The sequence below is a fragment of the Colius striatus genome, chromosome 25, assembly GCF_028858725.1.
Source record: "Colius striatus isolate bColStr4 chromosome 25, bColStr4.1.hap1, whole genome shotgun sequence".
In the NCBI taxonomy this organism is placed as follows: domain Eukaryota; kingdom Metazoa; phylum Chordata; class Aves; order Coliiformes; family Coliidae; genus Colius; species Colius striatus.
In genome coordinates, this window is record NC_084783.1 from 987,518 (window position 1) to 1,002,344 (window position 14,827).

General features: G+C 51.0%; 1 protein-coding gene across 5 annotated transcripts in view; it reads left to right on the forward strand.

Moving 5' to 3' along the window:
- The window catches only part of PTPRS (protein tyrosine phosphatase receptor type S), a 154,349-nt gene that overhangs the window by 50,230 nt on the left and 89,292 nt on the right, over positions 1-14,827 (forward strand). For all 5 annotated transcript variants that reach the window (XM_062015199.1, XM_062015202.1, XM_062015201.1 and 2 more), the window contains exon 2: positions 4,629-4,796. In XM_062015199.1, the coding sequence (XP_061871183.1) occupies positions 4,709-4,796 (88 nt within the window). In that variant the 5' untranslated portion in view covers positions 4,629-4,708. The remainder of the gene's footprint in view (positions 1-4,628; positions 4,797-14,827) is intronic.

Below are 14,827 nucleotides of genomic sequence, written 5' to 3' on the forward strand. Positions count from 1 at the left end.
GCCACACAGGCTTCCAGGGACAGCAATGCAATTTGGCATCTCCTTGCCCCCCAGAACCCCCAGGGAAGTCCCACAGTGGGGTCCTGGGCCAGCTCCCCACATTGCAGGAGCCACCAGCCCTGGCATCGCTGTCCCAGCCCTGCTGGGGTTGGGCTTGAGAGGAGAGGTAGAAATGTGGGGTGTCCAATTCAAATTTCATCTCTCCCCTCCCCAGGGGAGATGACAAATGAGCTCGTGGTCGTGCTAAAAGCTTTTCTTTCTTTGTTTAAAGAGGTTGCTGGGAGGAAATGAAGTGACCCACTGACCTTTGTTAATACGCAGCACAAACTAAGCTGGTGCTGCTGGAAGGAAAAAGAGACCTCAGTGCAGCCTTCTGCCTGCAAGGTGTTTGCTTCGATTGATATGTCTAATGGGAGTAATTCTCCTGCAGCAGCTACTGAAAATGAAGATGTTTAATCATCCACTAGATCTGTGTGGAACTTTTTTTGCAGAGAATTCCTTTAAGGTCGCCCTTCACCTCCTCACGTGCAGGTGAAACAGAGGAGAAGCCCAAATGCTGCTTCATGTTTTTCTGGCAGGTTTTCATTCAGGTTGTTCCATTCTCATGAATCTGAAATGAAGGCATGAGCCTTCCCCTTCTGGAGATGTTTCTTTTTTTCAATGCAGAGCAAACGTTTTTGATCACCAGCTCCAAAAGAGCTAAGAAAAAGTAACATATGGCAAAGTACCTGCATAGCTCTGACCCATCCCAGTGTCTGCAACTGTGCACACAGCTTGTTTTTAGCAGCATTTCCCACAGGCTCCCTCTTTAAGCAGCAGGCACCAAGCCAGCTGAACTGGTCTGTAGATAAAGCCCCCCCTCCTGTATCCCCTCGGATTCCCAAAGTAGCTTAAGGGAGTTAGGTGTCCAGCACCCTCTGAAATGGGAGTTGCTGCAAGGAAAATCTTCAAAAGCATCTTAGCAGCTTAGGTTAAGTCCCTTTGACTCTCAATGGAACTTAAGCTCTTAAGAAATGTAGGTGCTTCTGGGCGATTTACCCTTTGTGCCTCACACCCTGGGGTCCCTGAAGATGCCCAATTCTGTACTGGCTGGAGGAGCCACGATGGGAAGCTGCTGCTTGGAAATGCTTCTCAGTTTTATTGTATTTAATAAGACTCTTCAAGATGAAGCTCTCGGTGCTCACACAGTGCACACATGTACATACTTAGAGCTAGAGATCAGGCAGGGCACAAGAATGAATGCCTTCCAGGAGCTCTTTTACTGGAAGAATTAATCTTATTCCTGAAATGTGACCGTATCTAGCACAAATCTGACCCCACTGGGGGCCATGGCTTCACTTAATTGCATTCTTTAGCAAGGATTGAGGACTATTAGGTGGTTTGCTTCTGTTGCAGGAGATCCTGTGCCAGAGAATTTAGTGAGGGCTTGCAGGTCCGTGGAGCAGTGCAGGAAAGCTGCCATTATGTTTACTTGGATGGTGCCAGGAGCTTGGCTGGGTCTCGGCAGACAGGCAGGAGGAGGAGTGATGCAAACCTGCTTCAAAGAGCATAGACAAGGTGAGGTGTGCACACACAGAGGAGGGGAGAGGATGGGTGATGAAACCTTTGTGATTTGTGCCTTCATCAAAGCAATTCTCCCTCGGATTCAGCGCTGCTGGAAGGGCAGGGAAGCTTTGTTGCATGGGAGCTGGGTTTCTAAATGTTGCATGTTCTGCCTTGTAGGCAGGAATCAGGCAGCAGACAAGAGTCTGTGGCCAGTCTCCCTTTTGCCAGGGTGCTGCCAGGAAAGCAGAGCAAACTCCTGCCCCAGTCTCTGCTTGGTATCCGCAGGGGACCCAGGTGGGTGCACATCTTGCTGTCCTGAAAATCCTGTATCCAGGGGGAGACAGCCAGTGACGTACCTGCTCTGAAGGATGAGTTGCTGGATTGAAACTGACATGTCCTAATATCTCTGCCAGCACTTTCTGTCTCCGTCAAGGGCTGGGGAAGCGCATTAGCAGCAGAGCGGAAGTGTCACCCTCTGGCATCTCCTTCTCTAATCTTGGAGCTGCTGCTGGATCCCCTTTACCAGACCTTTTCTATCAGAGCCCGTTACGTGGCATGAAAAGCCCTGCTAGCTGTGGGAGAGCAGAGCTGCTGGGCTCTTCTCTTTGGAGGAGGTGGAACATTTCCTTGGCATGTCTGCATTCGGCCCCATCGTCGAGGGGATTTTGGGGACAGGCTGCGTGGGGCAGTGCAGCCTCTTCGCTGCTCTGGGCTGCTGGTGCTGCATTTGGAGAGCAGGCAAGGCTCAAGGAGATGTTTAGTGGTATTTACTGGGGCTGAAGTGGGAGGATATTGCTCTGATAAAGAAAAGCAAGAGTTTCTGAAATGCTGGCTGAGCTAGCCCTGGCTGGTTTTGTATTCATACAGGGAACGAAAGTGGTTGGGAGGATGCTCACTCTCTCTGGCTCTTGTCCTCTCCCCCTCCAGCATTGCTGGTGGGAACTAGGAGCTGCCTGACTGAAGCAGAGAGAACAGAGAGCCAGCAAACTCGGTTCCATTTGTTGTGCTGGCATTGATACCACATCCCCAGTTTAATTAACAGTTACCATCACGGCTATTCATAATGTTCCTCGTCTCCGCTCACCTCGTGACAACAAAAGAAACCCCAGCGCATTGTTGTGTGCCCTGGAACCCTGCAAACCCCATGTTAAGTCTGGCTGGAACCTCTGTGTTTCTCTAAGTGCATCTAGAACAAACATTTGAAGAGATTCACAGTGGTATCATCCATATTTCCCCCTTTTGTTGGAGAGAGTGTCAGTATTTGTGCTGGGTTTTCACATGGCTCTGGACTAACACAGGGCACACAGCAGAGGCTTTGTAATCCTCAAAGTGCAAGTCCAAAGCTTCTCTCTGAAAAGTTGCTCTTTAGGGCTGAGTACATGTGGGGACTTCTTGTTTATCCTGCCTTTTCTTTTAATTGTGTGTAGTTCAAGCCTTGGAGAGTTAATGGGACAGAAAAAGATTAAAATGCCCCTTCACACTGCCTGTCCCAACGGTCTCCTGCCCTGATGTGTATCAGAAAGCTTCTGCAACCTCACCATCCCCTTAGTCCTTCCCAAGCTTTTGATCACTGTTCAGTGTCTCCTACCTGGCTTTTCTCCAAAAGGTGATAAACCCCAGGTTTGATTTTTAATTGGGGTAAGTGATAGCAGGAAGGAACTGGTGCAGATCTGAGAGCATCCTTCACAACCCCAGCCCATTATTCTGGTGCTCAGCCTCTGTCTGCTGGAGGAACCCTTTAGCTGCCGACCCTACAAAGAGGTTCTGGCTGCACTTCTCACTCTTATTTTTAGCCCTTCTGGGGCAAAGCTCTCCTCTATCACTGAAGGGAGCGTTTACCAGTAGTGACACGCAGGGCTGGGGTAGCTGCTAAGAATACAGCTCCTTTAATGCCATTCCAGCTTTGCAAAGGGATCAGGATAAAGCTATAAGCAGGCAGCTCCAGTTGGAGCCAGGAGTTGTCTCCATGGAAATGTGCCGACAGGGTGAAGGGAGCAAGCTGGTGTTGGGCTTGCTCTCCCCTCTCCCAGCCGTGCTAATATGCTGCTGCTGTCCTACAGCCACGTTCTGCCACATCCAGGGCAGGCAGAGTCAGGAACAATAACCTCTCTTTTCACCCTCTGGAGGCTGTATTTGCATGAAGTGCTTCTGTTCCGTCAGCATCAGCTCCGGCACCTCCTGCTCCAGGTTTCGTCTCTTCCAGTTCTGAACACGATTCCTCTCTGTGTGGGAAACTGAGGCACCAAGTGAGGCAGGGACTCAGCCACACAGAACAGCTGCTGTAGTCCCAGCTGTGCTGAGGAGCCTGGGAGACTGGCCTGGGTGCCTTTGCCTTGCGAGAGGGGCTCTGGGCAGCGTGTGCTGGTTGCAGGGCTGAGGTTCAGGCTCGCTGCCTTGGGGTGAGAGCTGCACAACACTGAGCCTGTCCAGGCAGGAAGGAAACATCTCCCTCAGCTGCACAGATCCTCAAAACACAAAACAGGACATGGGGAGACATCTCCTACTTCATCTTCTATCTTGGGGAGGGGTTTTCTTTCTTCCTTCTCGGGTTTTTCATGGGCGACTTTTGGTTTTAATTTGCTCACCCTGCGCTTTGGTGGAAAAATCACCCTTTAAGAGGGTCCCTGTCGGGTCAGATCCCTTCACACTCCATTGCTCACGTGCTGCTTGGCCAATGCTGACTCTCTCCCGTGTTGGGGAGGGGAGAGAAGGTGCTGAGTGTGAAACTTCAAACGGGGGCTGGGGGCCGTTGGTGCCTAGGAGTCGGGCTGTGCTTTCCTCGCTGGTCCCTCCCATTGTGTGAGCATGTGCACGGGAATTTGCTGTTCCCTGCCGAGCAGGGGGGCTGCAGCAGGCTGGGCCCCTGCCCCCAACACTCTGCTGAGCACTGGAGCTGACTGAGTCCTTTTTGGCACCAAGGCAAAGGGCTGCCTGGCCTCCCCGCAGTCAGCGTTGCAGAGCAATCGCGTTCTTGAGCCCCCGCTGCCTCTCCGGGCTCTGTTCACTGCCCCCTCCCTCTGGCATGCCCAGTGCCCTCCTTCCCCTCTCTAAGAGCTCTCCCCTTTGTTTTTGTGCATCCACAGGTGCTGACAACGCTGGGGAGACACTGTGAGTGCTGCTGACCCGGAGCCTTTCCAGCTGGGGCCGAGGGCCGTTGCAGAGGATGAGGATCCTTCCCAGCCCTGGGATGTCTTCGCTGGTCTCCCTCGTGAACCTCCTCTCCGTGCTGCTCATCGGCTGCGTAGCTGAAAGTAAGTGGCTCTGCTGCTGCCCTGCTCCTTTTCTTCACCCGTGCTTTGCCTCTTCTGGAGAAAGGCAGCAGGAACAGGCTTTAGTGCTTACAGCCAGCAAAGTCTCCCCTTCTCCTTTTTAATGGTAAAGGAGTGCTCAGTGCTTGACCACGTCTCTTAATTTTCCAACACCTTCAGCTTTCCACTGTTGTTCCCAGTCCTGCCTTAGAGGGATATAGGGCAGCTGGGTCCTCACAGCCTGCTTTGAAGCTCAGGCTGCCCCAAAGACTGTCAAGATGGAGAGGAGGGGAGGGAACAGCCTGACAGTTCTTGCCAGAGCCTTCTTCCCCCTTCTCCCAGCCCCATCTCTCCCCAGCTTGTCCACATTGCAGACGCTGCTGACCGTTGTCACGTTACTTGCTGGGGCTGGATTCTAAACATCTCCCAAAAGAAAGAGTATTATGTTTCTCCTTCCCCTGAGTGAACCAGTTCCAGTTTAACACAGTTTTTTATCTTTGCTGCCTTTCAATTCTTGCTTTAAAAAAGTGAAAAGGGGAAGGGGGAAAACAACCCCCAGTGAAGATCTGCAGCAACGTGAGTGCTCCTGTGACACCACGGGCCCACCGCCTGGGATCAGTGGGGAATAGACTTTTCCAAGCTGATTGAATTAGGACTGGTTCTTTTTTGCTCCCCAGCAAAGCTGCTTGAAGCTGGTGAGAAGGCTGCTCTGGTCAGCCTGGCCCTTGGCAGCTTTCAACGTAATCACTTCGTTATCAGGGTTTATTAAGGTGACGCAGCCGCTGCTGACCGACGGGATCCTCGACCTTTTGTTGCTGGGAGAGAGGGTTTCTTTCAACAGTGCTTTCTCTCTTCTCTGCAGTAGGCCACTGTGGTTATATTTGCCCTTGCCTCACTCCTGAGTTTTGTTCAGTTCTCCCTCTTTACAGGGAGACATGTTCATGTGCAGAAAGATAATGTTTCCTTTTGTTCTTGTCCATTGAAGAAGCTGGGAATGTGAGCTGGGCTCTCAGAGGTTCACTGTTGGGTCACTTCTGTGGTGTGTAGCTGTGGGTCAGTCTGTACCTCAGATGCTGCTGCTGGTGTTCATAAAGAAATACTCAGGCTTCAGTTTGAGCTGCCTGTCTTGAGTAGCAGGAACCATGAGGTGTATCACTGAATCATTTGGGTTGGCAAAGCCCTTGAAGCTGCTGCAGCCCCAGCCCTGCCCTCACCCTGCCCAGCCCAGCACTGACCCACAGCACCTCAGCTCCAGGGCTTTGGGATCCCTCCAGGGCTGGGCACTCCCCCAGCTCCCTGGGCAGCCTGGCACAGGGGCTAACACCCCTCTCAGGGAAAGAATGAGCATCTTGTCTGTCTCTGTCTTCTGTGGGGTGAGATTAGCTCAGAGATTGCAGCAGAGCTGGGGGATCCCACGTGCTGTCTGACTGCTACAAGGAACGTTTGGTGGAAATGTGTCTTCAGGAAGGGCTGATGCTGGTCAGACACAGAAGGCACCAGTTGTGTGGCCCAAGCCCTGCTGCAGGCTGTCACTGCTCAGCACACACCTCAGTGCTAGCAGCCAAGTTTCTCTCTCCTGTACTTCTGCAGTGTCCTTGGATCCTGAACTGTGAGGTTTTGTGCTTTTTTTCTTTCCTCTTACTGCTCACAGATGTACATATGGGAGCTTTGCAGGTTGCAGGACTCAGTGGCTGAGGAGGCAGGGCTGCTCTTACCTCCTTGATGTGCAGATGACGTTGGGCCAGATGTTGTCTCTTGTAACCTGTGGAGCATGTCAGCATCTCCATGACCTGTCTGCCCTTGGGGATGCTCCCCATTACGTTCGGGTTGTTCCCACCCCTCTGTGCCTGTTGCTATTGCTTGGTGGTGATGAGTTGATAGCTCCTGTTTTTGGAGGGCCTGCTGCACTCTGCCTGTGCCAGGCCAGTCAGTAGCATCGGAGCTGCTCTGCAGTGCTCCTCACTGAGGCATGGAAACAGCGAACAGCTTTGTCTGTCACAACTGCGGAGACCGTGTGAGGAGCTGTCACTCTCTCCTGACGATGTCCTCTCCCATCAGATGGCCCTGGGCTCTGTCACGCTGCCTAATCCCTTGGCTGCCTTCCACTTGGCTGCTGCTTGCCACGACTCTGACCCCATTTCGTGCCCTAATTCACCGGAGGGGCTGCAGCCCCCGGGGCGGGCGATGCCGGGCAGTGCCGCCTGCTGCCCCTGCCGCAGGTAGGGAAGCCCTGGGATGGTGTCTCTTGGAGGGCACAACCTTTGCCAGCTTCCCAGGGAAACAGTTCCCCTTGCAGCAACATCTGGGACTGAAAAGCTTCAACTTGCCTCCTCTTCCAGAGCTGTGGCCTCTGCAATCAAAGGACCATTAAAATACTTCCCTTGTTTCCGAGGCTAATTGATCTCAGTCAGTAATTGAAGTCTTTCTATGGCAGGAACATTCTATTTAAAGGAAACTGCTGTTTAAATTAAAAACCCAAAGCAACACACTGCTTTCTGCCTGCTGTTCTTCCTGAAGAGGATAATAACTGAAAGGTATAAAGCAGACCTGCTTCTTCTCTTGTTCCTCTCTTGCATATGGACACCACCTTAGTTTCTTCTGTATGGTCAAGGGCAGACGTAGAACGAGACCTTTCTGACTCCATGATTGTTTCTCAGTGGCCTCTCATTAAATGGGATGTGTTATCATTCTGTTAAAGATTCAGCTGGTTGTACAAGTGACATTAGTTGGCATTCCTGCAGTGAGTGACTCAGGGGAGGCCTTCTCCAAGAGCTGAGCACTGATGTGCTGCACACAGGAGACAGGTTTCGTGCCCCTCAGAGCTGATGGAAAACAGCACAGACCGGTGAGCTCTGGATATGGGTCTGGGGAGGGGACTAGTTGCCCAAATTGATGACCTGGCTATAGAACCAAGCCTTGCTGTTCTGGGCTCCCCAGTTGCAGAGAGACAGGGAACTGCTGGAGAGGCCAGTGCAGGGACACCAAGATGCTGAGGGGATGGAACATGTGGGTGAGGAGGAAAGGCTGAGACCTGGGGCTGTTCAGCCTGGAGAAGGCTGAGAGGGGACCTCAGCAATGCTGATCAATCCCTAAAGGGTGGGTGGGTGTCAGGAGAATGGGGCCAGTGTTTGTTGTGGCAAGACAAGGGGTAGCAGGCACAGGCTGGCACACAGGCAGTGTCCCTGGCACAGGAGGAGCAAGTCCTTTGGTGCTGAGCTGAGGGAGCCCTGGCCCAGGCTGCCCAGGGAGGGTGTGGAGGCTCCTGCTGAGGAGGTTTCCAACCCCACCTGGACACGTTCCTGTGCCCCCTGAGCCAGGGGAAGCTGCTGGAGCAGGGGCTGGGGCTGGAGCAGCTCTGCAGGGCCCTTCCCACCCCTACCACTCAGGGATTCTGTGATTCTGTGTTTCCTGGTCATGCATCCAGCCTGAGTCATAACATCTCTGCAGCGAGCACCTTAAACCAGCTCCTTTTGAGCACAGCCAGCAGCAGCCTGGTGTCACCAGCTGTCACTGGGCAGGATGTTTCCTGCCGGTGCTGTGCAGAGTGCAGCTGCATTTGGCTGGGGCTCAGGGCAGTGGTCAGGTGCTCCTGCCCTCCTGTGCCACCCGAAGGAACAACGTGCCTGCTGCCAGTGCTCCTCAGTTGCAGATAAAAAGCCACTTACTGTATAGAAATGTGATCATTTTCATAACTGCAATCAGCATGCTCGCTGTTTTCAAGTGGGTTTTTTTTCCTTTCCCATTGATTAAACCTTTGCATTTTACAATAGTGCTTTGCTAATTAGTACTTTGCATCCACAGAAGGCTGGTGTGTGGCTCTCTCCACCCCAGCAAAGATTTAATAGCAGATGCAGTAGCAAATGTTACTTATTACTTAGGTTTCCTTCCTTTTATAAATCACGTTACAGAACACTCACCAGCTTGCTCTGAAGTATTACCATAAATAATTAAATCTAAATTGCAATTGACAAAATAAAGGAATAAAGGCCCTTTTATGATGCATTACCCTGGCTTGCTTCCTTTTTAATTGCTGCTGCTCCAGTGTTAATTTGCAGAGCACAGTAATTCCTGCCTGGTGCATGCGTGGGGGGGTCTGGCAGCAGATGGCAGTGGAGGGCTCGTGGAGGGGATGGAAACCCCTGCCCTGGCTTGGGAGAAGAGCCTGTGTAGGTCCATGGTCAGGCTGAGAAAGTGACCCCATGTTTCAGGAGCTGGTGCAATGAGAAGAGACAGGTGGAACTCAGGTTTGATCAACCTGAGAGTCTTCTCTGATGGCAGAACTGGCTGGGTAGGTGAGGGGAGAGCAGTGGGTGGTGTCTAGCTGGGCTTCAGCAAGGCTTTTGACACTATTTCCCTTAACATCCTCATCAGAAATGAGGATGGATGAGGAGACAGTGAGGTGGATGGAGAGCTGGCTGAATGACAGAGCCCAGAGGGTGGTGATCAGCACAGAATCGAGTTGGAGGCTGTGGCCAGTGGAGTTCCACAGGGATGATTCTGGGGCCAGTCTGGTTTAACATCTTCATCAACAAGTACCTAAAGGGTAGGTGTCAGGAGGCTGGGGCCACTGGTTGTTGTGTGGTGGCCAGTGGCAGGACAAGGGATAAGGGGCAGAGGCTGGCACACTGGCAGTGCCCCTGGCACAGAAGGAGAAAGTCCTTTGGTGCTGGGGTGAGGGAGCCCTGGCCCAGGCTGCCCAGGGAGGGTGTGGAGGCTCCTTCTCAGGAGGTTCCCAACCCCACCTGGACACGTTCCTGTGCCCCCTGAGCCAGGGGAAGCTGCTGGAGCAGGGGCTGGGGCTGGAGCAGCTCTGTTCCTTCAGTGAGTAAAGTCTAACTGTGCAAGAGGAGACAGCATCTGAACTGCATCCTCCCAGAGGGCAGAGATCCCTGCTTGCCTCCTGGGGATCCACTTGCTACTTGTGTTCCCCATGCACCAGTTGCCTTTGTAGGTAAGGAGACACCTTGCTCTCCTTGTTTCCGAATTCCCCTTTCCTTTGCCACTTTCTCTATCTGCCAGCTGCAATCCAGCCTGCGATTGCTGAGGGTTCTGGACTAGTTGTCCCACTCAAGGACACTGAATTAAGCTTCTGTGTCACCTTGTTCAAGTGCCTGATTGAATCAAACCTTCCCTGTCTGGATGGAGTGATGGATCTCTTCCTTTATTTTCTTGTCTCTTTGTGTGTGTGTGTGGTTAGAGAACTCCAATTAGAAAGTTTGTGTCTCCTGTAGGATTCTGAGAGGAAATAAATCATCTTTGAAAGACCATCCTTGGGGCCAGAGGAGCTGTCACCTCCCAGGTCTCAGCTGGGCTTATTAGATTAATCTCTGCTGAGGAGCACCTGGGGACAGCAGCAGCCACGGGTGTTTGGGACCCAGTCATGGGTGTCTCCTAGTAAAGCATCTTTTCCCAACCAAAGGTTCTTGCTGCTCAGCCTCATTAGATGGCTAAGTTGGGGGAAAAGAGCATCTGTTTGTTGTGTAAACAAGAGGCTTGGTTGAAAATGTCACCTACAAAGTATTTCTGATAGAGGAAACGTGTATCTTCACCATCCCTGGATGCTTTTACTCTACATCAGCCTTTACCAGGAAGACAATAATTAATCCTTTGTGACTTTCTCCTTTGGGTGTCCTTTTCACCCCAGACAGTTCTTGCTCATGTAGCCAGGAAGGATGGGATCTGTCAGGGATCTCACCAGGATGCCAGGTCACATCAGCTTTCTGTCTGTCCAGCAAGGTCCGTGTGGTTGTGCCTTTTTCAAGACCAACTACATTTTAACCTCTTGGGTCACTGAAGGGAATCTGTGAGGGTATTCCCACCCCTTTTGTGGCCTGGCAAGCCCAGGATGTATTCTTAGAAGGCAAGCAGAGTGTTTTTCAAGGACACCCAATCAGAGGAACATCGTTCAGTGTGCGTGGGATGGAATCTGGGCTCAAGTTGGCCTGTGAGACACAATCTCCAAAGAACAGTTTTATTTACTCTGTGCCACTCTTCCCCTCCAGTCAAGGATGTTCTCTTGCAACATAATTGGTCCCAGTTCCCACCTTAGAAAGCTGTGATGTTCCCTGTGCTGCAGCTGCCTTTAATTTTTGGGGGATTATTAAAGTTCATGAAAATAGTCACGTTTTCTGCCATCTGCTGCTTGTGGGGGAGCTGCTCCTTGTGCAGGCTGTGGGCCGGGCACTGGAGCAGGAGTCTGCAGCATCCTCCCTCTGACTGCACCTTCTCAACCTTCCTCCCTTCCCTCCCTCCTTTTGCTTGTCTGGATTTGCTTCTCTGAGCAAGGATTCCTCTTGCCATCTTGTTGTCTGGTGTAATTAGCCTCAGTCTTGGTTTAGGGTTCTCATCCTGCAAAGGCTAAACAGTCCTGTTAGAGCCTGGCAGAGGAGCTGCCTGTTCTGTCCAAGGGCACAGCAGATCCCAGCGTGACCATGGAGGAGATCACAGCTAACCCAGACCTGCACATTGCCAGGAGAGAGCATTAGAAAGCTGGGCATCTACTGCTAAGAAATCGAAATGAATGAATGAAAACAGTGGATGTGAGGGAACATGGATTGACCTGTGTTCACAGTAGCATTGCACAGGGCATGTGCAGCACATCCCATCTCGCTTGTTGCAGACATGAAACGTTGTTGTTTCACACAGCTCCCTTCAACCCAACCCCACCGGTTCCATCTGCACCGCACCAGTGGCTCCTGTTGCCTTTGGAGGCCCAGAGGAAGGAGCAAAGCTCAGAAAGAGAGGAGAAAAAAAATAAATGAAGGGAAGGAGCTGCTGCTTTAACATTCCACAAAGTTTCTCTGAGTCTTGCAAACCTTTAATTGAGTCAGTAGCATAAAATGGAGAAGGGGAGCGAGTGAGGGAGCGTGCGGGGTGGCGCGAGCCACTTGAATAATTTATTGTCCTTTGAAGTTGCAAGAGAAATTTCAGCTGCCTTGGGGAGTAATTTCTCCCCATCCTGAAAGGGTTTCTCCTTATTTTAAACTCATTCAGGGGATGGTAGTTTTGCATTCTCTGCATAATTAATGAGCACAGCTCCCCCCCTCCCCCCTTCACAGAACCTCTAACGAGTGGAGGGGGGGTGAGACTTGGTGGGTTTTTTAATTAATAGAGTCAAATGAATTTATCTGTGTCCCCTTCCTCCCTCACCTCCATTAGAATTAGTGGATTTATTCATAAAGTAGTCTGAGCCTGCTCTTAAGGGTGCCAGCAGTTACAAATCTTTAGCCTGGACTTTGATTTGTTTGAATGAATTTCTAAAAAGACAGTGTAGGGTTTTTTTTTCAGTGGAGCTATTAAAGATCACCTTGAGACTGGCTCTCACATGATCACTCCCTCAGCCAGGAACATCCTTCAGCTCCTCTTTTTGTCTCTCTGTGTGGGTAGGATCTGTTTGGTTTTGAGTGCTTTCTGTGTGGGGTTTTTGTCCCTCTATGAATGCTGTCACAGTCCCCTTTCCCTCAAGACCTGCTAATTGTGGTTAATTCCGGTAGCTGCCACTTGAGGGACTGCCTTCACCTGAAAGGGAAAGGCATCTTCTGCCCTGGTGCCTTCCAGGGCTGCATTACAGCCTTTCTGATAAGAAGCCATCCCTTTCATCTCTTGGCAGGTGTCAAACATGAACAGAAACCTGTCCAATTAAAAAGAAAAAGAGAAAGGTCACCTTCCTCAATCACCGTCTTTGATAGAAGAATGTAAGGGGTCCTTGCTGCTGCTTTTCCATGGTTCCACCTCTCTCTCATGTGTTGTTGCTCTTTTTTCCCTGGCTCACTGACTCTCTAGTTATCCCAAAGCTGAATTGGTTAGGTTCCCACTGCTGGCACTTCTCAGTGCTGTTGTTGGATTCTCCCCTCACAAACCAGAGCGATGGGGGCTGGGGTTCAGAGACAGAAATTGTCACGACTCGTGTGGCAGAGGCTGATGTTCATGATTGTTGAAGGTTGTGCTCATCCAGTAGTTGTGGCTTTATGAGGCTTTGATTTCTTGTTTTCAAGATCTCTCTCCCATCTTGAGCTCCATGGACATTCCAGTCCCAAAACTGCTAATTCAAGCTCACAATATACTGTTAGGACCCAGGGTAAGGTGTTTTAAGCTTATATACCCAGAATCTCCTTTTGTGCCGTGGAAAATGTGGGCTAAAGTCTCTTACCAGAAGTCAGATAAGAAGGAGGTAACAAGCCTTTGAAAATACCCCAAGTTCTATGCTCTGGGAGTTGTACCCTGCCCTCTCCCTGTAGACCAGGAGAGTTCCTCTGCTGCCTGAAAGAAGGAAGCAGACAGCAGCTAATTGTAGCTTTTGTTTACAGAGTAAAAGAGAAGAGCTTTTATCAGACTGTATTTTCTTTACCTGGTGTGCCTTTCATCCCCAGATGGTCCCTACAGGCCTGCATTAGGTACCAAATGGGGATCATTCACCTGCTGTGGCCCCTCTGAGCTGGCAGTGCAAGGCAAGGGACACAGCTCTGTGTTTACATTTTGTCATGCTGCTGAACCAAGGATCAGAACTGATCTCCCTGGTCACATCCTTGGGGCTTCCAGCACTGTGCTTTTCCTGAAAGACCATGAGATGCAGAAGCTTGTAGCAGTTTGTTTTCCCCATTGCTGCTGACTCTGCTGTCACTTTTCGGTGGCTGAAGACTTCTGCTGGGCTATATTAAGATGGCATGGCCCCCCAGGAGTTGGCATCTGTGCTCATTAAGCTTTTTCTTCTTCAGACTTGTCCCACAGGAGATGGTTTTTCATGTTCTGGTATTCCCCATAGACTCAGTGATTCTTTAGTGACTCAAACCGAGCAGTGGAAGTTGAATAAAGAGCCAAGTTCTTTCTTGCAGTGTCTTTTGTAGGTAGAAGGTAAGCTGAGCTTCTCCAGGATGCCAATGTCAATGACATGGCTGGAGCAGAAGCTGTCCTCACAACATGGCAAGGGGAGGGAGAGCTCCCTGCCTTCAGCTTCTGATTGCAAACCATCTGGGATTGCTGTCATGACACTGATGGACCCTCATTAACTTGCCAGGATAGCTCCTTGATTTTCTTGCTCTGCTCTGGGTTATTATGCCTTGTTATAGGACTTGTGGACAAATATGGAATGAGATGTTGTTGCAGTTGATTGAAAGCACTTGTGTACCCCCAGGGTGCTGGTCTGCCACGTTGCTGAGGCTTCATGTGTTTCTGTGCTTGCTGGATCTTCAGCAGCTGATCCCAGGCCTGCCATCTTACATGACAGCATTGCATGTCTGCTCCAGCTCTTGCTGGTCATAAGGAACAGCTTTCTTCCAGGCACTGTGTTGTCATGCCAGAAGTTGGATGAAAGTCCTGTCCAGGGGTCCATCTGCATTACCAACAACCTGCTCCTTTGCCTCTCAGTTTGATTTGTAGCAGCAAGGGAGGCTGAAACCACCCTGTGCTGGACACAGTCAGTGAGCAGAGAGAGAAGCAGTTAGTACACCTGAATCCTCCATCTGAACTTGTTCTAGAAGGGAGATGGGGAAGCTGAAGCATGGGGAGAGGGTATTTGTGGAGTGAGACCACAGAATGTGTTGAAAAGCAAACTCAGTCTTGCACTTTCCAGCTCATATTTGCTCCTGTGCAGAGTCCATGTGCTGCTAAATGCTGCCTCTTTGCCATCCTTTCCATGCACAGTCCCGTTCTGATGCTGGGCACCGTCTGCCTGCCACGTTTGCTCTGCTCTCCTGCCAAAACACAGATCCCTTCACCCCCACTGTTAATCCCTTATTTCTCACTCATTAAACTGAAGCCCACGTGGTGCTCCAGGCTTCCACCACGCCACAGCTCTCATGGCATGGGGCAGTTTCGGGTCTGAGACACCAGATGCCAGTTTTCCTGTGTTAGCAAGGGAGGGAAGAAGGTGATTCAGAGCACCATCTCTCTCCCACAGGACAGGGACAGCTCTCTATTCACATCCTCTGTGTGCTTATCATTACAAACATTTGCATAAGTTGCCACTGGGAGAGTGTTTTCCTTGGGTGCCAGTCAGGGACTGCTCTGTGGCAGTGACAGATCCCCTTTGGGCTGTG